Raw genomic sequence first — 25169 nt, forward strand, 5'->3', positions numbered from 1 at the left:
CCCCTTCGTAAGGCCTAACTATTGCAGATATTAAACTAATCCTTGTAGAACAAGGAGCAATCGTAACGGATCAGATCTACTAAACTATGATCAAGCGGGGTGCCGCCCCTACGCCTAAGATAGGCGTAAGGGCGGCTAGACATGCAAGGGTTGCACTACGAAAGCATGTAATATGAAGAACAATGCTAACCCTAACATGTCTAAGATAACTACGTTGCTCGCCATCAAAAAGGCTTCGGTACGAGCAACGCGTGAACAACGTAGGCAGGCTTGTGCTGCCTAGATCGCAAGATGCGATCTAGGCAGCATGATGCTTACCGGTAGAAACCCTCGAGACGAAGGAGTTGGCGATGCGCCGAGATTTGTTTGTGGTTGAACGTTGGTTGTTGTTTATTCCATAAACCCTAGATACATATTTATAGTCCAGCGGACTTTCTAATGTGGGCGTGCACTAAACCGTGCACGAGTAAGATTCTATCTCTAAACTAAGATGCGATCTAATATGTTACAGATACACGGGCAATTAAGCCCAACTTGATATAAAAGGCCGATTCATGTATTCCTTCTATATATATTTCTTCAAGCCCATCTTGATCGCGGCCCACCTCCGACTTGGTCAAATTCTGGTGATAACACATGCCCCCCTGGTTTTGGTAATGATAATTTCAAAACCACTCTGCATTTTCCTCCGAGGGTCGTGTCATGGCAGGGCAGAACTGTCGCAGCATGCTTCATCATGACGACTTGCCTTCCCAACTTCTCTGCACGATTTGACAGTTTTGGCACCATGTCCTCGAGAACTGCTCGAAAATTAAATCCCCATCCCTTTTATTTAACCGCATCGAACAGTTCTCCTCCTCATCCTCTGCGCATCAGCACCTCCAAAAAACCCTCCTCTCGCCACCATGTCTTCTTCCTCCTCCGCCTCGTCGGATCTTTCCACCGGTCCTCTTCGTCTCGCGAGCCGACACCGGAACCGAACCCGGCGGAGGTCCATGCGGCGAACATCCGCCGCGCCATTGAGGCCGGGGAGGAGTCGAGCCATGACTTCTCCCTCTGGTCGGAGGATGACAAATCCTCGACGGATGGGGAGAGTGACCTCCGTTTCCTCGCCGACGGGGAATCGGAGGAGGAGAGCGATGACGATCGCTTCTCCTGGGACGACTTCACCTCCTCCGAGGAGGTGAAGGAGGAGGAAGAGGAGGAGGACGACGACGACAGCCTCCCCGACGAGCCGCCGGCCAAGCGCCATTGCCCTTGGCCGGGAAATCTGAGTGACTTCGACAGCGACGAGGACGACGACGAGGAAGATGAGGACAACGAAGGTCCTGCCGGCGGCCCGGAGCAGCGACGACGAACCGGCCGGGAGCAGCGCCTACGGTGGCGATGGCCAGTGACGACGAGGGCAGCAACGGCCCCTAGATAGGACCGTAGCATAGGGCCAGCAGTAGTAGGTGGGGCAATGTATCCCCTTAGTGCTTCCTTTTGAGAGCAATCAGCTCTTCATGTAAGAAATCGTGTTTATCAATAGAGAATTTCCCCTTTTTTGATTTTGCCGATCTCCTTCACGCCGATTTAGCCGATTCCCCTTGACTCTGCCGATTATCAATTTGGTCCACGCTCAATGAGCCGATGGCAGCGCATCGGTTTCTCGTGACAATTTTCGAGATAAATCCATCCGTGCTTCCAAACTTCCAGCTGAACAGGGCCAAGCCGCAATCATGCAAACCCCAGAACTTCTTTGCCTCCAGGAGATCCCTAGGACTATCGCTGGATCAACTCGACTGCTGAAGCTAACACTCTTGCAGAACAGGCACTGTTTGCCCACCACTATTTCATCTCTTTGCAGTCACAACACTGATCCAGGACCTACCAACGATCGTGGCTCTCCTCCCACATTCCTCTCCTCCGCTCCGGCAGTTCCCTTCTGCAATAATTCATCATCTTTCAAATGAGCTTTGATGAATAGAGAGCCGATTTCGACGAAAGTCGGCTCCGCAGAATAAGACCTTGAGGGCGAGCTGCCCCCCGAGCCTCAGCCAAGGCGAGGATAAAGGTGGGCCAACCTAGTAGGCCATCATCGGCTTCCCAATTGTGGTGCTGTATCAGCCGACTCTAACAAATCGGCTTTCCAGATCATCGATATTTCAGGGCAGCCTGCCCCCCGAGCCTCTGCATTTCTATCAATGTAGCAGTAGGGTTACCACCCATAGAGCCGATGCACTTAAACGGGCTTAGGAGAAAATCACAACCCCCTCGTGTCTTGCTACTCAGGTTGACCCCTCATTTCTGGCAGTCTGACGCTGCTCCTGGCGAGAATGTTGATGAAGCCGTTACCTTTATCAAGACATGGTGACCACGGGCTGCTCTGATCTGTATGTTCACGTTGCTCTTGTTGTTGGCCAGGGCCGTGATCCTCTGTCTTGCAGACAATCATCAGCGGCTTCCACTGAAACAAAGGTAGCTCTGGTCACCAAAAGTGACATCCCTGCCAGCACCGCTGAACTTGAAGACTTGCCAATGGGAGTTAGGGGTCCTTGAAGAAAGGATTCGAGCCACCAACAGCTCCCTTGAGGAGCTTATTTATTAGAGCTTCTTCACGTAACTCTATAACTGCTCCATTGGGTTCCCTTGAGTCGATGGCCGCACATAACTCTAGAACTGCTCCATTGGGTTCCCTTGAGTCGATGGCCGCACATCGGCTATGCTCGAAATTTTTGAATTTTCGGCCGATTTGTGTATCGGCCCCCATACTCAAATACCCATCATTAAAGGATGAGACTGCTTTTCCTCGTGTTTTATCCTTCTATGTGCCCCCCGAGCCGATTCTGTCAAGAGAATTGATGGTATCGGCTCCGTCGGATCATGTGTTGAACCCGGGCAGACTGGATGTTGAGGATAATTTTGGCTGATCGCTAGAATCGGCCTCCCATTGCCTTCTCGGTGAAGGTTTTGTGATGTCCCTTCACAAATATTTTTGGGGCCGATCACAAGGATCGGTCTCGCCACGTTTATCCATCGACATTCGCTTTTGTTACACGGTCAGGCCGGTGGATAAAACCAGCCTAACCCCGTTCTTTGTCACGTCGATGCGCTCACGGTCGTCCAAATTGATACCCGAGAGCGGCTCTTGGCCCGATGTCTCCCAAATGTCCATGCCGAGCTGTTGAAACCTCGGTCGAATCATCCGCACGGACGACTTCCACTTCATCTCCATCCCATCTGTATCGGGCATTGGTGCATTGTGGATGGAATGCAACGATTGGCGTGGATCCAATCCCTCCCTAGTAGGACAGCGTAGGTACTCTTGCTGTCGACGATAAAGAACGTCGTAGGGACAGTTTTCCTTCCTACGGTCGGATCCACATTCGAGAACACCTTGCGCGTCGGATGCTTGGCCGTTGAAATCGCTCAGTGTTACGTTGGTCTTGATCAGATCCGAGCTGGAGCGTCCCAACCGACGTAGCATGGAGTACGGCATAATGTTGACTGCCGCTCCGGTGTCTACCAACATCTTGTTGACAGGCTGCCCATTGATGTAGCCTCGCACGTACAGGGCCTTCAGATGCCTGTAACTTCTTTCCTTTGGCTTCTCAAAGATGACCGGCCGTGGGCTGCAGTCTAATTGCGCCACAGGTGCTTCATATAATCTTGGAGCGCTAAACTCCGATGGAAGAATGAAGACCATGTTTGTGCCAGCCGATGTATCATCATCGGCTTTCCTCTGCTTGGGGCGCCACTCTTTTCTTTGTGGCCGACCTTCTTCGTCCGGGGTTCGCCGAATTTTGGCGGCCGGATCGAGCCGTGCCTTCCTTAGCGTGTGCAGGTACAATCTTTCGGCTTCTTCCACCCCACGCAGACGCTGAACCCTTCGCTTTTGGGAATGGCTGAGCCCATCGGGGCACCACACGGGCCGATGATATTTATCTTCTTCATCATCGTCCTCTAGTTCCTCGAGATCTTCTACCCGAGCGGGCTCAGCATACTTGCTCCGAGGTGGGAGAGGCCCTAGACGCTCGAACACGGACACGTTAGCGGCGTCCTTCCTCCTCTGTTTGCATTCTGGGCAGTTCTCGATTGTTGGCAATCGGCTCATTCCTGAGTCCCAGCAATGTTTGAAGAACGGACAGCTCCAGTGCCTATCCATGTTATCCTGCCCCCTTGACCTTCTTTCAGCGCGACGATTGTACCCGTCGTCGCTTCTATCATCTTCGACGGTACCTCCTGACCTCTGCCTCAGACCGACAATTCCTTTCATCATCTACGTCGTAGTGCCGACGTCGGTCGTGATGCTGCTCATATTTGTGGAGGGGGTGCTCGGAGAGTGGACGCTGATACCGCACGCGTCTTATCCTCTCCCCTGTCAGGTACCGCCTGTCATCATCTTGGGGCCGGTCGCGTGGATCGGCCTCCTCTTCACCGTTGCCACGGGAGTGGCTGCTTTCTGCTTCGTCTTTGCCGTGGCGGCTTGCAAGCCCTGCCATGTTGACACCAAAGGAGGACTTTGGCTGGCCTATGGAGTGGCTGAGATCCACCATGTTGACGCCGGGTGACGGACTTGAGTCTCTATCGAGCTTGGTATCGTGCAGCCAGGTCTTCTCAGAGGAGCCGATGGGCTCGGCTTCGAGGGTTGCCTTGATCTCGTCATGCTTCTTCTTGAGCTCCTCGGGCAGATCCTCGTACTTCAGCGACCAGGTGCGTTCTTCTGACGGGGCGGACAGGTCCACTCCATCGAGCGCGCCTTCGGGTGTGAAACCCTTCCACCTGACGCCATGGGTGCGGGTTCGGTGGAAGGAGCCGATGAGTTCGGCTTCGAGGACCGCCTTGATTTCGTCATGCTTCTTCTTGAGGTCATCAGGCAGGTCCTCGTACGTGACCGGGTGCTTTCCGCCATCTCGGATGTAGACGGCGACGTGGTGGATGTTGAAGGGTGTCCCACCGGGCGTGCCAGAATGTGTTGACGTCAGAAACCCACTGGCGGGTAGAGACGGGCAACACCGTAGAGCCGGGAACAACTAGGGCTGCGGCTGGCCCTAGTCCCTCTGAGCGACGGCCCGCAAAGCCTCCTGGTCGCACGCACCGGTGTTTATCACAAGGGCGTGCCACCGACCTATACCTGGTCGGGAAGGTGTGGATGATGCCTCGCTTAGTTTCTGCGGGGCACACACGTAAACGTTAAATACGAGCCTCGATCGGCTCTCAGGTTATCCTGTGAATCGGCTCAAAGAGCCGATCCACCCATGATTCAGACGAGGTGTCCGAACATATGGTGGTCCTGCTTGATCAAGGTAAAGCTAATGAGATCTACGACGATGTGGGGTTTTCACCGCATAATCGGATCGTCCTACTCCGAGGTTGGGCCTCGCGGCCACGCACGGTGATCGTAAGCCGATCCTAAACAAGGCCTAAAAACCAACACGAGGTTGATCCTCGGAACATCCTGCTTAGGGCCAACGAACGACACCCTACGTGCCGGCTGGATCCTCCCCCTTCGTAAGGCCTAACTATTGCGAGATATTAAACTAATCCTTGTAGAACAAGGAGCAATCGTAACGGATCAGATCTACTAAACTATGATCAAGCGGGGTGCCGCCTCTACGCCTAAGATAGGCGTAAGGGCGGCTAGACATGCAAGGGTTGCACTACGAAAGCATGTAATATGAAGAACAATGCTAACCCTAACATGTCTAAGATAACTACGTTGCTCGCCATCAAAAAGGCTTCGGTACGAGCAACGCGTGAACAACGTAGGCAGGCTTGTGCTGCCTAGATCGCAAGATGCGATCTAGGCAGCATGATGCTACCGGTAGAAACCCTCGAGACGAAGGAGTTGGCGATGCGCCGAGATTTGTTTGTGGTTGAACGTTGGTTGTTGTTTATTCCATAAACCCTAGATACATATTTATAGTCCAGCGGACTTTCTAATGTGGGCGTGCACTAAACCGTGCACGAGTAAGATTCTATCTCTAAACTAAGATGCGATCTAATATGTTACAGATACACGGGCAATTAAGCCCAACTTGGTATAAAAGGCCGATTCATGTATTCCTTCTATATATATTTCTTCAAGCCCATCTTGATCGCGGCCCACCTCTGACTTGGTCAAATTCTGGTGATAACACTACCACCTTAATGGTTGGAGCATGCATATTGTTAGAGAAGAACATTGGGCCGCTAACTAAAGCCATGATTCATGGTGGAAGTTTCAGTTTTGGACATATATCCTCAATCTCATATGAGAATAATAATTGTTGCCACATGCTTATGCATTTAAGAGGAGTCCATTATCTGTTGTCCATGTTGTCCCGGTATGGATGTCTAAGTTGAGAATAATCAAAAGCGAGAAATCCAAAGTGCGAGCTTTCTCCTTAGACCTTTGTACAGGCGGCATGGAGGTACCCCATTGTGACACTTGGTTAAAACATGTGTATTGCGATGATCCGGTACTCCAAGCTAATTAGGACAAGGTGCGGGCACTATTAGTATACTATGCACGAGGCTTGCAACTTGTAAGATATAATTTACATAACTCATATGCTTTATTACTACCGTTGACAAAATTGTTTCATGTTTTCAAAATAAAAGCTCTAGCACAAATATAGCAATCGATGCTTTCCTCTTTGAAGGACCATTCTTTTTTACTTTTATGTTGAGTCAGTTCACCTATTTCTCTCCACCTCAAGAAGCAAACACTTGTGTGAGCTGTGCATTGATTCCTACATACTTGCATATTGCACTTGTTATATTACTCTATGTTGACAATTATCCATGAGATATACATGTTACAAGTTGAAAGCAACCGCTGAAACTTAATCTTCCTTTGTGTTGCTTCAATACCTTTACTTTGATTTATTGCTTTATGAGTTAACTCTTATGCAAGACTTATTGATGCTTGTCTTGAAGTACTATTCATGAAAAGTCTTTGCTTTATGATTCACTTGTTTACTCATGTCATTACCATTGTTTTGATCGCTGCATTCATTACATATGTTTACAAATAGTATGATCAAGGTTATGATGGCATGTCACTTCAGAAATTATATTTGTTATCGTTTTACACTTCGGGACGAGCGAGAACTAAGCTTGGGGATGCTGATACGTCTCCGACGTATCGATAATTTCTTATGTTCCATGCCACATTATTGATGATATCTACATGTTTTATGCACACTTTATGTCATATTCGTGCATTTTACGGAACTAACCTATTAACAAATGCCGAAGAGCCGATTCTTTGTTTTACGCTGTTTTTGGTTTCAGAAATCCTAGTAACGAAATATTCTCGGAATTGGACGAAATCAACGCACAGGGTCCTATTTTGCCACGAAGCTTCCAGAAGACCGAAGAGGAGTCGAAGTGGGGCCACGAGGCTCCGCCACCATAGGGCGGCGTGGCCCAGGCCCTGGCCGCGCCGACCTGTGGTGTGGGGCCCTCGTGTGGCCCCCCACGTTGCCCTTCCGCCTACTTAAAGCCTCCGTCGCAAAACCCCCGATGCACGAGAGCCACGATACGGAAAACCTTCCCGAGACGCCGCCGCCGCCAATCCTATCTCGGGGGATTACGGAGATCTCCTCCGGCACCACTGCCGGAGAGGGGATTCATCTCCCGGAGGACTCTTCACCGCCATGGTCGCCTCCGGAGTGATGAGTGAGTAGTTCACCCCTGGACTATGGGTCCATAGCAGTAGCTAGATGGTTGTCTTCTCCTCATTGTGCTTCATTGTTGGATCTTGTGAGCTGCCTAACATGATCAAGATCATCTATCTGTAATGCTTTATGTTGTGTTTGTCGGGATCCGATGGATAGAGAATACTATGTTATGTTAATTATCAAGTTATTACCTATGTGTTGTTTATGATCTTGCATGCTCTCCGTTATTAGTAGAGGCTCGGCCAAGTTTTTGCTCTTAACTCCAAGAGGAGTATTTATGCTCGATAGTGGGTTCATGCCTCCATTGATACACGGGACGGTGACAGAAAGTTCTAAGGTTGTGTTGTCTTTGTTGCCACTAGGGATAAAACATTGATGCTATGTCTAAGGATGTAGTTGTTGATTACATTACGCACCATACTTAATGCAATTGTACGTTGTTCTGCAACTTAATGCGGAAGGGTTCGGATGATAACCTGAAGGTGGACTTTTTAGGCATAGATGCGGTTGGATGGCGGTCTATGTACTTTGTCGTAATGCCCAATTAAATCTCACTATACTTATCATGACATGTATGTGCATTGTTATGCCCTCTCTATTTGTCAATTGCCCGACTGTAATTTGTTCACCCAACATGCTTTTATCTTATGGGAGAGACACCTCTAGTGAGCTGTGGACCCCGGTCCATTCTTTTATACTTGAAATACAAATCTGCTTGCAATACTTGTTTTCTTGTTTTCTTGCAAACAATCATCTTCCACACAATACGGTTAATCCTTTGTTACAGCAAGCCGGTGAGATTGACAACCTCACTTGTTTCGTTGGGGCAAAGTACTTTGGTTGTGTTGTGCGGGTTCCACGTTGGCGCCGGAATCCCCGGTGTTGCGCCGCACTACATCCCGCCGCCATCAACCTTCAACGTGCTTCTTGGCTCCTCCTGGTTCGATAAACCTTGGTTTCTTTCCGAGGGAAAACTTGCTGCTGTGCGCATCATACCTTCCTCTTGGGGTTCCCAACGAACGTGTGAGTTACACGCCATCGGCGAGCAAGTCCGTTTGCGGGTGCGGCTGAATTGACAACTCCGTTGTTAAGGCTTACAAGTACTCTTTGTCTCCCCTTGTGTCGAATCAATAAATTGGGTTTTACTTCCCTCGAAGACTGTTGCGATCCCCTATACTTGTGGGTCATCATGGCTCTCGGTACTGGGGTTTTCGCGACGAAGGCTTTAAGTAGGCGGAAGGGCAGGTCAAGGGGCGTCACGAGGGGCCCACACAGTAGGCCGGCGCGGCCAGGGCTTGGGCCGCGCCGCCCTGGTGTGTGGCCACCTCGTGGCCCCACTTCGTATCCTCTTCGGTCTTCTGGAAGCTTCGTGGAAAAATAGGACCTTGGGCGTTGATTTCGTCCAATTCCGAGAATATTTCCTTACTAGGATTTCTGAAACCAAAAACAGCAGAAAACAACAACTGGCTCTTCGACATCTTGTCAATAGGTTAGTGCCGGAAAATGCATAATAATGACATATAATGTGTATAAAACATGTGAGTATCATCATAAAAGTAGCATGGAACATAAGAAATTATAGATACGTTTGGGACGTATCAGACCTCTTCCACCTTCTTTTCCATCTGCTTTGATCCGGCTAAGTCTTCCGTATTAGCAGTGGCTCCCTCGATGGTCTTGTCGGATCCCTTGGTAGGATCCAGCAGGACGGGGATGAATGGCGGAGGGGCAGAGAAGATGGGCGTGGCCGCGACTGGTTCCGTCTGCGATGGAGGCGGAGTAGAAGAAGACATCTACAAGTTGCAAGTTAACTAACTTAGTCGGAACTATTGCTACACACTAGTCGTCCCTACCGACGCCGATGAAAAGGCTCGAGGTGAAGGCTTACCGGAGATGGCTGACGCGATGGTCAAAGATGTCGGCGGCGAGGTTTTTGCTGCGGTGGCTCCCCGAAGTTAAGAACAGGATGAACTCGACGTGGCGGCGCTTGCTCCGGCGAAACTCCGGTGGACTCCGGCACGGTGGAAGCTGGAGCTCGGTGGCTGCGCGCGAGTGAGAGGTGAAAACGGTGGGGGGGGATGAGGAGATTTGTGTGTGCGGTGAGGATATTTATAGGCGCGGGATGAGATTCATGCTCCGCATCCTGTGGTCGGAACGCAAGCATCGCACCGTTGGATGATTGACACGTGTTGAAAAACCATAGCGGTAAAAATGGCTAAGGATAAGTTACCGTTCAAATTACCGGAAAATGGCGCCAAAATTGGCGGAACCGTTTGAACCTTTCAAGGTTCCAGGTAAGAATTTAAAACGACGAGTCGTTATCTCTGCAGGGGAGTAACCCAGAGACTCGTTGTAATAATGAGGTCGATGGATGAAGTCCCGCGGGATGAAGGATCTTTCCGGCATGCAAGCTGGAAAGGGAAGAATCATGAAGTTGGAGTTCTTCAAGTTTCCCCATGTTACCGAGAGGATTGTCGGAAGCGAAGATGATTCGAGCAAGGTGGAGACAAGAGGTGAATCTCAGAGAACTCTGGGGGCTACTGTTGTGGGTATACTTCATGGGTGTACCATCGACGGTGCCTAGGTCCGGCAAGCCCGGGTGGCCCATAGAAAGTGATGGTGGAATATGGCTCATCGGGCGGCCCAGTTGCTGTAGATCAAGATGGATGAAGTCCAGCCCAGGAACAAGGAGCCGGATCCACCGAACAACTCTGGAAATCGGATCCGGCCTGGCCCATCAGTGGTAGCCGGATCCAGTATGGCGTATAAGGGAAGGAGGATCCTTGACGTGCACGGAAATGTAATATTCCGTAGTTAGGCGACTTGTATTCCGGCTAGGACTCTCCGTGTAAAACCCTAGATCATGGCGCCTTTATAAGCCGGATCCCGGGAGCCCTAGAGGCACAACCACAACTCATTGTAACAACGCGAAAGCGCCCATATAATTCCAGACAAGTAGCAGTAGGCCCTGTCATCGTGCAGGTGTTCTGAAGCTAGGTAAATCGCGTACCACCATCCCGAGGACTCTCCGCCCGATGGCCCCTACTTCTTCTCACCCTTGTGAGGATCCCTCCTCCGAGGTACAGTCGAATAGGCAACGACAACGAGTACGAAGTTGAGAAGAAAAGTTTGTTACCGCCATTGTTCCGGTCGAGGATGAGGTCGAGTTCGCGGTCGAACTCGAGATGGCGATGAAGACTGCGGAGCAGGTTGTGGCTGATGTCGCGGTGCTGCTCGTCGTCGTCTCCTCCTCTGGTACCAGTGCTCCCCCTTGCGACAATGCGGCGGATTGGTCGGCGGGAGGGGAACCGCCTGGTGATGTGATAGTTTGGGGGGGGGGGGGGGTGAGACTGAGGTCGCGAGTGAGACAAAGGAGAGAGGGGGTGAGGCTAGTTATGGCGCGTGTTCCCGAAGGGACGCGGCGTTTCCGTCTCCCTTCCCCACTCGTGTAACCTTCTCGTGACAACGGGCCTGACTCCACAGCAACTGCCATTCCGGACGTTCCTCCAGGGCCTATCCCAGAGGTGCTTTAAAACCCGATTCGTGCAAGAACGCGGCGGCCTGCAGGCAACCAAAGGACCCGTTCCACGTCCCAACCCATGCTGGAAAAGGCCCTTACAGCCTACAAAACGCGCCCTTGTTGAGCGAACGGGAACGAGGGGCATGTCACAAATTGCTAGAACACGGGCGCTGGCGACTAGCGCACACTTTGAGTGTGCATCAAGGCTCCCTCGATCAACCCGCACAGCCATGCTATTGTAGCTCGTACAATGGATCTTTTTATTTTAAACCCTAAATTCGTATGGGGCGCAATGAATATTTGTCATTTGCATTCTTAAAGTAGACACCGGTGAAGACAAGGAAAGAGATAAATTTGTGTAAAAGACATTATAAAAACGGTTATATATTACAGAAATATGGCAGATATGCATATACTACTCACTTGTGAGTTAGCATTTGTTATCAGGTTAATAAATCATTTTTTGCTTGCCTCTCACTGTAAACATATTTAAGTCGAAAATAAAATAGCAGCCTCTTAGTATCAAAATAAATGCTTAACATTTATTTATACTAAATATTTTTACTTATTTATAACTCATTTACTCAGTATACAATTTCAGCTAGTATATATTTATGTTACATTTCACAAATTGACCGTATATCATGGACATGAAGAATACAATGTTCTCTGTTATACAACTTTACAGTTCAATTGAAACTCAATTTTAAAATTGATCTGTCATCTACGATGAAAATTACATTAGTTTTTTGCTTTTCAGATTTTTGTCATATAAAACCTTTCATCGAATTGAATCTCTCTAAATCCAAGAAAAAAGTTGAAAGCATGTGCCTTCATGGAATTATTTTCTTACACTTAATTAGATGTATTATATTGTATATATATATGTTTGTCTTCACATCTACTTGTATTCTCGAATATCTTGGTAGAGAAAATCTAATACACATGGTTTATCAAAAATCTTGGAAGAAGTTTCTATCGATATTATGTCTGATAATTCTAGAGTGTATGAGGTGTCTATAGTATGATTGTCCTTGAATCATAATTAACATTACTTGTTTTGTGGTTATTCCATGAACAATTATGTATAACATGTTTCTACAGATTTAATAATCAGTTAGCGACGCAAGGTTACTATTTACTTTGCTGGAATATCCTCGGTCATAGTGGACAGGAAAAAATGTTTGTGCATTCTTTTGTCTTAGTTTGATCTATAATCTAGTAAAATTAAGAGCTTCAAGCCCAAACACAAAAGTGATTTGCACACTCACTCCATCGAATCGTAGGGATTAACCTAAATAGCATGATGTATGCGCTTGTTGGCCTTTAAAATAGGGCAGTGTTGAGTGTTGAGCGTCCCCTGACGATTATAATTATTTTATCTTCCTGGTCTAGCACGTGTTCCTTTAGAGTCCTCAATCCCATTTTGACTTCAGAAAAGTGTGAATGCAGCAAAACTATCCGTGATTGTAGCAAAAATGATTCACCCACAAAATAAAAGAAAGACACATACCATGTCGGAGATTTTGCAGGAGACCTCATAGCAAAATAATTATACTATTGTAGGAAAAATCGATCGAGTCGAAGACATCGCCGGAGAGAAAATAAAGTGTTTGAGCTGTATGGAGCCAAAACAGTTGCCGTGTACAGGGAAGGGAAGCACACGGCAAAGAATAGGCTACATGGCAGAGAGATGCCGCGCGCGTCGGAAGGAACACGTCATAGTTTTTAAACTTTGCCGTGTGTTTTTATTTAAGCACGGAAAAATGTCAAGCGCCGTTTGCACATCACAGACTGTGCGCAAAGCCGTGATCTCCGGTAGTGAATTATGCTAGTACTTAGGACTCAAACTTGATTTGAGTACTTACTAGCTAGGAAATGAGGCTCGTGCTCTGTGTTTTCTTTTCGAATCGATCTAGCCTAGAGTCAAGATAAACATCGAGTACTCCGGAGCCGTGATCCTCGTCGTCAACGTGCATGCATCTACCCGATTTTTTATGGTTGTATATATGCATGCATCGACGAGCTGAGCTTGCAACCGTGGAGTTAAGATTTCAGCACAAATCACACAGTATTCACCTAATCTACCCGCATGCCGCATTGTTATCCACGACCGATGGAGAGGCATACAATGCACACATCACAGTGCGAAGGCGCGCCTCCACTTGCACAAAGAGCTAGTACATGTCGTGCATCTGGTCAGATAGTACTGGTACTATAGTTCACACAAGTAGTAGTTTTATTCTCAACAAGGAAAAAGGTATCACCGACAGCACAAGTGGTAGATAAGGACATTGAAACAGTGGAGAGTTACAGCAATGCCCTCACCACCAGTCGCAATGTCGCATGGAAAACACACGCACGCGCATGCGTCTTGACGAGATAATTTGATTCGTGAGAGTGTAGCCCGGACCTTCGACACGTTCGTTTAAGTTGGACCGCGAACACATAATTATCCGTCCCGTGTTCTTTGTGTATTTTGGTTTGGGATTAGAAAACATAATGTTGGAACCAGCTTCTACTAAAGAGACCAGCAGACTCCTCTTCATCGATCTGATGGTGAATACCATGTTTGGAGGATTTTTCTAAATATGGTGCAATTGACTGAGAAAAAATATTGCGCTCTTGACAGGGAAAAAAGATTAATGGGCCACACACTACAAGAACCAATCAAAGTGCCGACGGCCTTCAACCGTCCGACAGACCTAGCCATCAGCATAGGCTATTCCGACGGCCGCTGTCGGCACAACACTCTCTCGGCAACGACCATTTGGCCATCGACACAGCCACTACCATCGGCACAGCCCTCAGGTGGGCCCTGTGGAGGCCTAATGGCCGTTAGCCCAACAAGGCCACCGGCACAAGTGCATCATTTTTTTCAAAAAAAAAGATCAAAAAAAAATTCAAATTTTTTGAGTCAACTTTTTAAAATTGTTTGACATTTTAATCTCTAATCATACTTAATATTAGGTCAAATTACTTACTAGTCGGTGTGTTGTGCGCACGTCATCGGAAGCTAGTACCACTGGCGCGGTAGCAAGGGGCCCGCAACCACTAACTTATTCTCACACCCCAGAGTAGCATTTTCCTACTAGTGAGATACATGTGTATCTAGTCAAATATGTGACATTATTTTTCAGATGGATGAATGCTAAACATCGTGTGTTGATTTATATTTTTTATGTGTCCAAAAAGTTTATATTGCTCTTACTTCTTCAAAAGTCAGCTCATCATTGCAAGGCCTTTAAAAAAAAATTAGCTACTCCATCTGATCCGTTAATTGAACCAAAATCATAATACTTATTATGGATTTGAGGAGTAATAAAAATGGAGACATCTGTTTGGAGGATTTTTCCGAATATGGTGGAATTGACTTAGAAAAAATAGTGCACTCTTGACCACGAGAAAACATTTGTGGGCCACACACTACAAGAACCAGTCAAGGTGCCGCCTAGCCATCGGCATAATACTCTTTTCGCACAGATCAATTGGCCATCGGCACAGCCCCCAGGTGGGTCTCGCGGAGGCCTAATGGGCGCTCGCGGAGGCGTAATGGGCGTTAGCATAGGATGGTCATGTGCCGACGGAAATTTAAAAAAATTGAGACATTTTCTTAAATTGTTTGACAGTTTAATCTCTAAGCATCCTTAATATTAGGTCAAATTACTTATTAATAGTCAAACTTTTCCCATGTGGTCACTCATCTACCACCCTAGCACGATTAAATTATTTGTTCTTTTCGGATGAGCTTCCGATAGATGAGTTATTCTTGGTTGACAATAGTACCATATCAGTCCTATTAACCCTTGGGCCATGACATCACACTTCTTTATTCTTTGAAGTCCAAAAAATTATTTGACTAAAGAACAATGAATACATTATTGTTCTTTACTAATAAATCTTGAAACAATAAAATAAATTTTTATTATTATCTTTTTTCGTCAAAATCTAAAACCTAAAAAATCCTATTTCCTTTTTGATTTTGAGGAATCCAAAAAATCAATAAACGGCCATAGGCCGTTGAAATCATATGTAATTTTTTTCCGTAGATATATTTTCCTATAAAAACCGTTTTCATCGAAGGTCGTATGCAACCAGAAAACTCGTTCTAAGGAAACATGATGCCATTTTACATAATATATCGAAATTCATGTTTGTTAATTTTCCTAACAAGTAGAACAAATAATACATTGTCATCTCAAGGATTTATATTTTTGAAATTTCTAACATTTTCTTATATAGTTTTGAATATCGAAAAGGCGATGCGGGAGGGGAGGGGGGGGGGGGTGTGGAGAAAAATAGCTTGTGCCAAAAAAAAAGCTGTGCGTGCCGACAGACAGTCTTAACGCTGTTGCCTCGCCGTCACCGTGGAGACCGCTATGTCGACGGTTTTCTGTGCCTACGGCTAGACTAGGCCTATGTCGATGGTGGCCGTCGGCATAGGCTGCCCTATGCCGACGGCTTTCCTGTACCGACGGCTTGGTTCGTGGCCTGTCCTGTTCGAACCCTGTGCTGACGGCCTCGATAAAAAACTGTCGGTACATAAAAAGGCCGTCGGCACTTTGACGTTTTCCCTAGTGACACCAATGTATTTATTTTCTGGTAGGTAATAAACACTTAATTAATATATCAACATGATACAGAAACAGCGCCCGTAACAACATACGACGTTAAGACAAGACAGTCACTTGGTCCAAGAGGAGATCATAGCTTATGGTTGTGAACTTGTTTAATTAGATCGACGTGCGTCCGTGTGTGAGTACTTATCCAATTAGCAACTAGTGTGAAGGCGCGTGCTCCACATGCACCCACCCACCCACTTGCAGTGTAAAGGTCGTAGAATTTGAGCACATTTTGCTTCCTATACCAAAATTCTTACATGTCTGTTACAATGAGATTCTAGTGAACAGTGGAGTAGAGATCATTATCATTGAACCAAGACTTTATGCAACCTTCTTGGTAGACTCGTACGTACCGTCCAAGATTCATCATCATGCCAGTTTTACCGAGGAAAATGGCAGGCACTCATCTTACGGCAGAAAATAAAATTCAAACTATGGCACAATAGAATACACACTATCCACCCACTTGCTTGTGACCAAGACCTGCTGGATGCCCCTCTGGTCAAGTAAACAATCATCGACCAAAAGCCATTGCTCACATGGTCTCTCAAATAAAAGGAAAAGCGAATGTCGTACACAACCATACGTATATACATATTAATAAATATTTTTAAATATCAAGGCCCAATGTTAGGTTAGGGCGTGGTGGTGATGGGGTTTGTGGGACCACCACCAAGACTATGACAAACACATAAAAATGGAAAACTTTGATCTACACGAAAATAACAATATCATTAAAACAGTTGCATAAATTCCACAAAGAAGCCCATATTCACAAACGGGTTTGAACCTTAAGTTGCGAACTAACCCTAATCAACTGGTTCCATGAAATTAGTTCTAGAAGTGTATCTTGACTAAATTTGGTCCATCAGTTGATAAAGGTAAATTCATCAATAGAGTTAATTAGATGTATATTTAGATGGAGATTGTGTGCCTCTAACACTTGGTAGATCAATGTACATGTGTGTACCAGATGAATGGAAATACCATGTTTCTTAGGTTGTATATTTGGAAACTCAAAGCACCTCTGAAATATAATATTTTCATGATATAGGTATAGAAGGTCTTTTTAACAATGGACAATCTTGAAAACGGTAATTGTAATGAGAGTATGAGATGTTTTTTCCATGAGAATGAGGAAAAATTTCAACATATCTTTCTCTTATGCCCAATTACTCCTCTTTCACTTAGCATCTGTTTGGAATTGATTGATGAATTGTGTGTTGACACATAAATAGAAAGAAAATAATAATAAAACTAAAATAAGTAAAAGAATCATCGTTGGATTAAGCAAGATTATAATTATCCACCGTAAGATATGGCCAATTTCATTAATTGCATGTTTTCCATAGGCCATATAGCCTGCATAGACTAGAGAAGAAGTGCACATCCAAGGTAACGAGAGAACCCCCAATAATACACCCAATCTCTTATGTATAATCTGTTAGTCTTTATCGAAAAAATGTATACATAATCTGTTGATGGAAAATTGGTGAAAAAAAGTTAAAGAGATGCTAAAATAAGTAAAAAAAAAACAAGTGGACTAAACGGGGTTATGATAATTCACTACAAAGCAAAGAACACACCAAACGCCAACATGAAGCTCGTCAAGAACACGTTCAGTTTATCCGACAGCTCCAGTTTATATATTCGAGTATTAAAGCCCAACCTAAAGCTGGAAAAGTACTAACCTATCCAAAACACTGCCCCAGGTCGTCTTTTGAGTTTCTTAATCTGGGAATTCTGCAGCACATCTGCACATGCATGGATGGGTGATGGAGTTGGTATGATCTAATCTTGGATTAGCCTATGTACGTACTCCTACGCGCCTCGTCTATAAATAAGGACTTCCTCACCTAACCAAGCCACAAGCAAGCACACCACACTCACAATGGCGATGGCGAGCCGCAGCAGCAGAGCCGCCGGCGCATGGGTGCTAGCCTTCCTAACTGTGTCGGTGCTCCTCTCCCCGACGCTGTCCCAGACGTGCCCGCAGCTGGACAGCATCGTGACCTCCGCAGTGCAGACCGCTCTCCGGCAGGAGATCGCCCTCGCCGCGGGGCTCCTCCGCATCTTCTTCCACGACTGCTTACCCAACGGCTGCGACGCCTCCGTGTACCTCAAGGGTAGCGGCAGCGAGCAGAGCATGGGCCCCAACAGGACGCTGCAGCCGCGCGCGCTGCAGCTCATCGAGGACATCCGGGCCAAGGTGCACGCGGCATGTGGACCCACCGTCTCCTGCGCCGACATCTCCACCCTCGCCACCCGCGCGGCCGTCGTCTTCTCCGGCGGGCCAACCTACGCTGTGCCACGGGGCGTCCTCGACAGCCTCGCCCCGGCGCCCCAGAACGCCGTCAATGGCCTCCCCGCGCCCTCGACCTCCAGCGTGTCCACCCTCGCGAGGGCCTTCAGCGACAAGGGCCTCCGCGACCTCGCCGACCTCGTGGCGCTGTCCGGTGCGCACACCGTCGGGAGGGCCGCCTGCGGGTTCTTCTCCGACCGTGCCGCCAATGGCGACGTGTTCGGGAATAGGCTGGCCGCCAACTGCACCAGAAACCCGAAACTACGGCAGAACCTGGACGTGGTCACCCCGGACCTGTTCGACAACGGCTACTACAGGGCGCTGGTGGCCAGCCAGGGCGTCTTCACCTCCGACATGGTGCTCATCAGGGACGCCAGCACGGCGCCGATTGTGAGGCAGTTCGCGAATAGCAAGGACGCCTTCTTCACCCAGTTCGCCAAGTCCATGGCCAAGCTCGCAACCGCGCCCAGGCCCGGCGGGAACGTCGGCGAAATCCGCCGCAGCTGCTTCAGCCGCAACGCCAGGACCGCCATCGAGACCGCAGCCGACGTCGCTGGTGACGAGGGCTTCTCCGCCTCTGCTTGATGTCAGTTACGTAGTAATGTACTAATGTGTGTGTGTGCCAGTCGTGTGTTACGTGCACACGTCCCTGCAGGCTCGGTGTAGTATGTTCGTTTCAGATCAAGCGCGTGTATGTGTGTGTGTTTCCGGTTTAAGTTCGTGCACTAATAAGAGACTTGCTTGGTTTGCTTTGCTTATTGTTTTCCACAACACAACACCGACAGAATATGTGTACGCCATGTCACTCGCGAACACACTCGGACATAGACCATATCCGGATATCCCATAGGTAGGAGTAGGACCGGGAATAATCGAAAACGGGCGCAGACTGGAGATTGTCCTGGGAGGACCCGTGCATGTGGTTGGCTGGTTGCCATTGGATTCATATTAGTTTTTTGCTTCGAGAAATGCAACTTTACCATGCACCGGACATCCCGTGCATGGTCCATCTTCTCTCTCCTCTTTTTTTACTTATTATTTTGTAAGAAAGATTCTCTCATGTTAAATCTAGTTCCAAAGCTTAAAACTTCTGTAACTTTTGAACTATAAATTTAAGTTTTAGTCCGTTTAGATATTTGAGTTCCTAGTGAGTGAGCTTCATAATCAGAGTAATATTGAATATTTTTGGACAATTTTTGGAATTCGACTTTTAAAACTTGATGAAACCTAATGAAACATGGTGAAAATTTTCTGTGAAACAATTAGTTTCACTCTGTTTTGAGCTTAGTTCATTGGAGTTATAAAATATTTGGCATATACCTTAGATTTCAATTTGAAGGCACAAATTTTTTGTATCCAATTTTATCAAGTTTTATTATGTATCATCATGTTTAAATGTGTTTTATAATTTAAAATTTGTTTTTTGTCAAAATAAACCTTTCAAGGATTATTTTAAAGATATCCATGAAAGAAATACAAATATTCAAATAGATTGTTAATCTGATATGTATTTTAATAAGTATGGCTCTCTTAAATTTAACACTATAATTAGTGTCATGTACTTGCGCATTTACGGGCTCAAATTTACGGGATCTGCTAGACTTGCTCTAATATGCTTGTTTAGGATGAAACATGGATCCACGCATTTCGCACGAGCTGCGTGTGCACGCAACTGCTAAAAAATTGGTAGCCCGGCAGACCACTCCTGTGCGCGTGTCCAAAAAAGAGACGTTTGGCTCATTTATTCTTTGAGTTCAGCCAAGTGATAAAAGGATATATGTGCCTATCGACTGTGCGTGCGGTACAAAATGGCATATTACTGTACATATACAAATGAAAAAATATAACTTCATTCCGAACATTAAAACATATATAATATTCACATGCTTATCGATGTCCAATGTCCTCTGTACAATGGTGTGAGAACGCCTATGTCAGTTTGTTTTTCACTGTTTTGGGTGGAGCTTAACACAAACCTGCCACGGTGCCACCGGCTTACACATTTCCGCCTTTGATGTAAGTTAACACTGCTATATGCTACAACATGGTCAGCAGTTTTGCAGGGCGTGTTACCAATTACAGCATGCGTTCTGTTAGCTAGTTTGAATCTATATGCTCGATCCGACGGCAGCCAGGGCGTGTCATTGCCACCAGGGGGTAACAACATATTACCCTATCTTTTATAAAGTAAAACTTTATTATATTCATTTAAGTTGTCTATCTTAACATGCAACCTAGCCACATAATTAACAAATCGCAACCGTCCTATTCTTATCTTCACCCATCCATTTGTATTGTAATTTTCCAGTACAAGCTCATATGAAAGAAACAATATGGTAAAAACTATACATCATAGTTTGATGGGAATCAAATCCTCGGATTGATTAGTTTCCGTTGATTTGTATTCCATTGCACGGACCACAACATGTTTCTTCTCACATGGAAGGGAAAAACTGGCCCGTTGATCCCCGATATGCCCACCTACACCCGAAAAAAATAGCAATCACGTATCAGACTACTTCTCTATGCAAATCTTCCCCAATGCATCAATGCCGCTCTCTCCACAGTAGACATTGCCCTCCCCAACACGTCATCGTTTGGCCCCCGCAGCTAACCCAATGTGGCAGTGCATCCACGGTTCAGCGACATTCATCCCCCACCACCAATACGACGAGAGACGAGAAGCGTGTCATCGCCATGGTCTCCCACACCAATCTGACGAGAGCTATGACGAGTTGCATGTCGTCGCCCTCTTGTCATGCCAATATCACCGTTGCACAGACCTCCCGTCCAACAACAGTCATTGAGGATGTTGTTGCTACCATTGCTAATCGACTAGGCAACCATCCTTTCTGCTCAAGACAGTCGTTTAGTTTCTCCCAAAGCCATGGTTGCTGCTCCTATAGTCGGCATCTTCTCTAATGCATGTTGGCATGTGGGCAGTCGACAAATTTGTTTCTGAATGCCTATAAAATAAGTGCTTCCTAGTGCCTACGGTTTCTTGATGTTGGCTTTGGCTAGAGATTCAATTAATATGCTTCTGACTTAACTACAAAGATTTCTCAATATAAACTCCCTCCATGTATAATTACCTCGATTATATATTTAGTTAAAGTCAAACTTTGTAAAGTTTGATCAAATATCTAGGAAAAATATCACTATCTATAATATAAAATCTAGCATTAGAATCATCATAAAGTATATTCTAAAATTATATGCACTTGATTTTAGGGATGGTAATATTTTTTCTTCCATTCTTGGTTGAACTTTACAAATCAAGTCGGTTTAATCTCCTCCACTAACAAGTTCATTGCACACACTATATATTCATCCTACCAAAAACAGTCATGGAGGGCCTCTATCCCCATGGCCTTTCTCCTCGACGCTTCTGCAATTGTGCTACATGAGCTGTACCGAAAGAAAATGGCAATTTTTACGGTACCCTGTACTCCAAAAGTTTACAAGGGAGTACCAATTAAATCTACCCGTCCGGTGTAAAGGGTAACTTAGTCATTTTCTCAACCTTTTACTCCCCCGATCGTTTTGTTACCCAAGAAAAATTCGATTCGCGGATCCAAATCAAGTGACGGTGCCACCCCATGATGATCTATTTCGAGCTCACTCCAAACAAACTATTATCACCGCTGGCGGGAATCAGCGCCATTAGCTGCACAGCTTCGACCTCCGGCTTCTCTCTTGATGCTCAGGGGCAGGGCATCACCTATTAGAAATCGGTTGATTGTCCAGGATACAATACTCGATGTCAAAAATTCGCCCATTATGTTCAGAGTTCGAAACGTATGACTGCTGTAATCTTCGGACCGTACGAGTATATGTTGTCTCGGAGAAAGACTGAGGCGTATGGGGGCGAGCGAAGGCATTCACGGAGACAGGCAGACCCGATGATGGCAGACGAGCTTGATGGCGGCGGAGGTACAGACCTCGGCCAACCTTCCGAGCATATGCGAGTGCATGGCGTCGGGCTCGTGTGCCGACTGCTCGCCGTGACGAACGTGCGGAACTCACTTCATAAATCCAACCTCCCCGTCGGAACTGGCATGAATTGGGTTCAATCAAACACTATGATTACGGTTTTGCCCTTCAGATCATGGTACTCCATGATTTTTGAAGCTAATACTCCATAAAACTAGTGGTGGAGTACTAAATGATACTGGCCATTCGTTGAGGGAAAATAGACGGTTCATATTAATTTCAGGGTACTGTAAATGAGCATTGCCTCATATGTCAGCTTCAATGTTGATGTCTCTAATGAGCTAGGGTTGTAGCTCCAACCGTTCTATCTATTATTAGTTTGGTCAACTGAGCAAGGTTCTGCCAAGTTGGAGTAGCTGATTACTCTTGCCCTTTCCTTCTTTATCTGCATATTTATTTTGAGAGTTTGGTTTTGTTGTGATGGTTTTGAGTCTCCTTGCACCCTGTTTCTTGCAAAATCGTGCAGTGATCTATTATTGGCACCGGATGAGACACATTTCACTACATTTTGTACCGTCTGCAGCGACATCAACTTCTCGGTATTTTGGATGGGTGCTTCATGTTCCCCTTGTTATGTTCCTGCAATTTTGGTATCCTAGGTAGACAGAGTGGAAAACAACGTCCTTTTTATCTCTATATTCTTGAACATTCAGTACTCCCAGATTGTACATTCCTCTAGATATTTGACATCATGCAGTTTGGGGAATCATACTCACTATTATTATAATTAGTTTTTCGAGATAAGCGTCAACTATTGATTTATTTAGGAACCTCTAGACCTTTCACAATCTCCATGATTACTAAGCTGGTTGTTCCTAGGTTCAGTTGAGTTCTAACAAAACAATTATTCCCTCGGGTGTCGGAACTTTAATTAAAGTTTGAACAAACTTGAACTATAGTCTCAACACTTGTTATGGATTGGAGGGAGTACATGTGTAGTCATAGACAAATTTTGTGTGTGAAATTATAGTCCTACTTGATAATAATATTTTGAATGTTGTGTTAGCTTTTGTTCTCGGTAATTCATGTGCACCCACCGTGCTCATTGATGTACAACTCATATTCTCTATTTCGACATATTATCGATTGTTTCTTCTGTGCACCTTCCATCTTACCATATAAACAATGATTTTGTTTCACAATTTTTCACCGCAACGACGCGTGGTATTTTTCTAGTTTACCTGGTTGAGTGGTGATGCAGTTTGTTAAAAAACAATTCTTGTGAAAATGAGGATAAACCCTAGCCTACGCATCGATTGATGCACATAACCATAAATTATTAAAATTCAGGTGATGTCGAGCAAGAAAAACAAACAAAACTGAATACAAAAATTTAAATTTTGTTCACTCCATTTGATTGGATAATTGCCTCTAAGATAGCCCCCTAGTGGCCAAAGAATTGCAAAATAAACCCTAAATGGTCACATAGGGACCTGGTGACTCCATTTCTTTCCACTCCTTACATTTACTATGCTATTCCCACAACTTTCTATAAGCCGAGACTCCATGCTTAGAAAAAACATCGTTACTTAGCCGATTTTTCGATGATAGACTCAAAGACTCTACCGTCAATCAAGATCGACCCCCCCCCCCCCTCACCAACTAGGTGCTTTTTTGCAAAAGAAGACTCAGGGATGACACCAAATTCCAAAGGAATAGTGTAGATAGCCATCTCTTGTAGGGCAAGAAGATGAAACCCCTCGTGGCCACCACTTGGTTGCCAAAAATCACTTTCTTCATCTTGGAAAAATATAAGAGTCCAAGAAGGAAGGACTCGCCATCCAGTCCAAGAAGAAAGTAACGTAAAGATGAGGACAAGGATCTTTTTAAGCTCAAGAATTTTGACCCGCGTCAGAAAGACAAGCCTTGTGACTGCAATATATTCTGGGAGACTCCTATTGTGGAATGGATATCGCCAACGTACGGGGAGCCCCGAAATTCATGCAAATTGGAGTCAAGACTAGTGCACGTACGTCTAAGTCCAGGACATGGTCAGCAACTCAAAATCAAGACAAGATATAAAATAAAAGATCAAAGATAAAATCCATGAAGAAAGAAATCCATTAGGTGGAGGGTCGAGATGGGTTAGTCCACCATACCCCGTGAACCATTTTTTCCCATCCACATTCCCTATGGATTAGTGAGCAAAAGATTACCTTTGTACCCCTCCCACCTACCAACATGAAGGATAGCCTTAGTCATTCGCCAATGAAACATTCCCTACAGAAACCCCCTGACAAGTTGAGCAGTTAGTTCACTCCCCATTCAATACCAGAAGGGGAGAGAGGTAGAGCTGAAAGCACCCGACGACTTCTGTTTAAAATATAGCCGGCTATTTAAGGACTTTGGCACGTTTAGCCAGGCTATAGCAGTTAGCCGCATCTTGCGGGAAAGACTATAGCCGGGCTAGCCGGCTATTTTAAACAGAGCCCAACTGGTGCTATTGTTTTGGATCAGACGAGTTACCGATGACTTGGACCGACGTCTTGTAGTGGCTTGACTTTGCCACCAGTTGCCGATGGCCCAGGGTCCATGCTCAACACCTTTGACGCGCTATCCTACGGTAGGATTAAGCCGTGCTTCAATGAGGCCGTCTAACCTACTTAAAAAAATATCGTTATATAAATTCTAACATAGTGTAAGGTCAACATACACATCTCTACTAACTACCGGTCCATTCCAAATTATAAGGTGTTCTAGCTTTTCCTAAATCATATGTATCTCGGCGCATTTTAGTTCAATCATTTTACTTTGTATGTAGTCCACAGTAAAATATCCAAAACATGTTATCTTAGATAGTATACCATGACCTTCGCTACCAATGCACACACCCCTACTAACTAGTAGTCCATTCTAAATTATAAGATGTTTTAGGTTTCCCAAATCATATGCATGTAGGTGAATTTCAGTGTGTCGATTCCCTCGGTTTAATTCAGAATAGAGGGAGTACTAAACACCATTCTCAAAAACAATGTCACTTGACATACCCCTAATCATTGTTGTCCGATTTCGACAACAAACCTGTCATGATTTTTTCACGTATTTTTGTTGTGAATTTTGTGCTACTCAGCATCAGCTCTATG

At 45.8% G+C, this 25169-nt stretch overlaps 1 protein-coding gene across 1 annotated transcript; it reads left to right on the plus strand.

Annotated features, from left to right (window-relative positions):
• The first annotated feature begins 17682 nt into the window (after positions 1-17682).
• On the plus strand, positions 17683-18678 carry LOC124658927 (cationic peroxidase SPC4-like). Its single transcript, XM_047196911.1, has one exon. The coding sequence runs from the start codon at positions 17683-17685 to the stop codon at positions 18676-18678; it is 996 nt and encodes a 331-aa protein (XP_047052867.1).
• Positions 18679-25169: the final 6491 nt, after the last annotated feature.

This window comes from Lolium rigidum, chromosome 6 (assembly GCF_022539505.1).
Source record: "Lolium rigidum isolate FL_2022 chromosome 6, APGP_CSIRO_Lrig_0.1, whole genome shotgun sequence".
Lineage (NCBI taxonomy): Eukaryota > Viridiplantae > Streptophyta > Magnoliopsida > Poales > Poaceae > Lolium > Lolium rigidum.

Bases quoted from the DNA above. Each gene is read 5' to 3' on its own strand.
- LOC124658927 (XM_047196911.1), top strand. From the start codon at position 17,683: ATGGCGATGGCGAGCCGCAGCAGCAGAGCCGCCGGCGCATGGGTGCTA.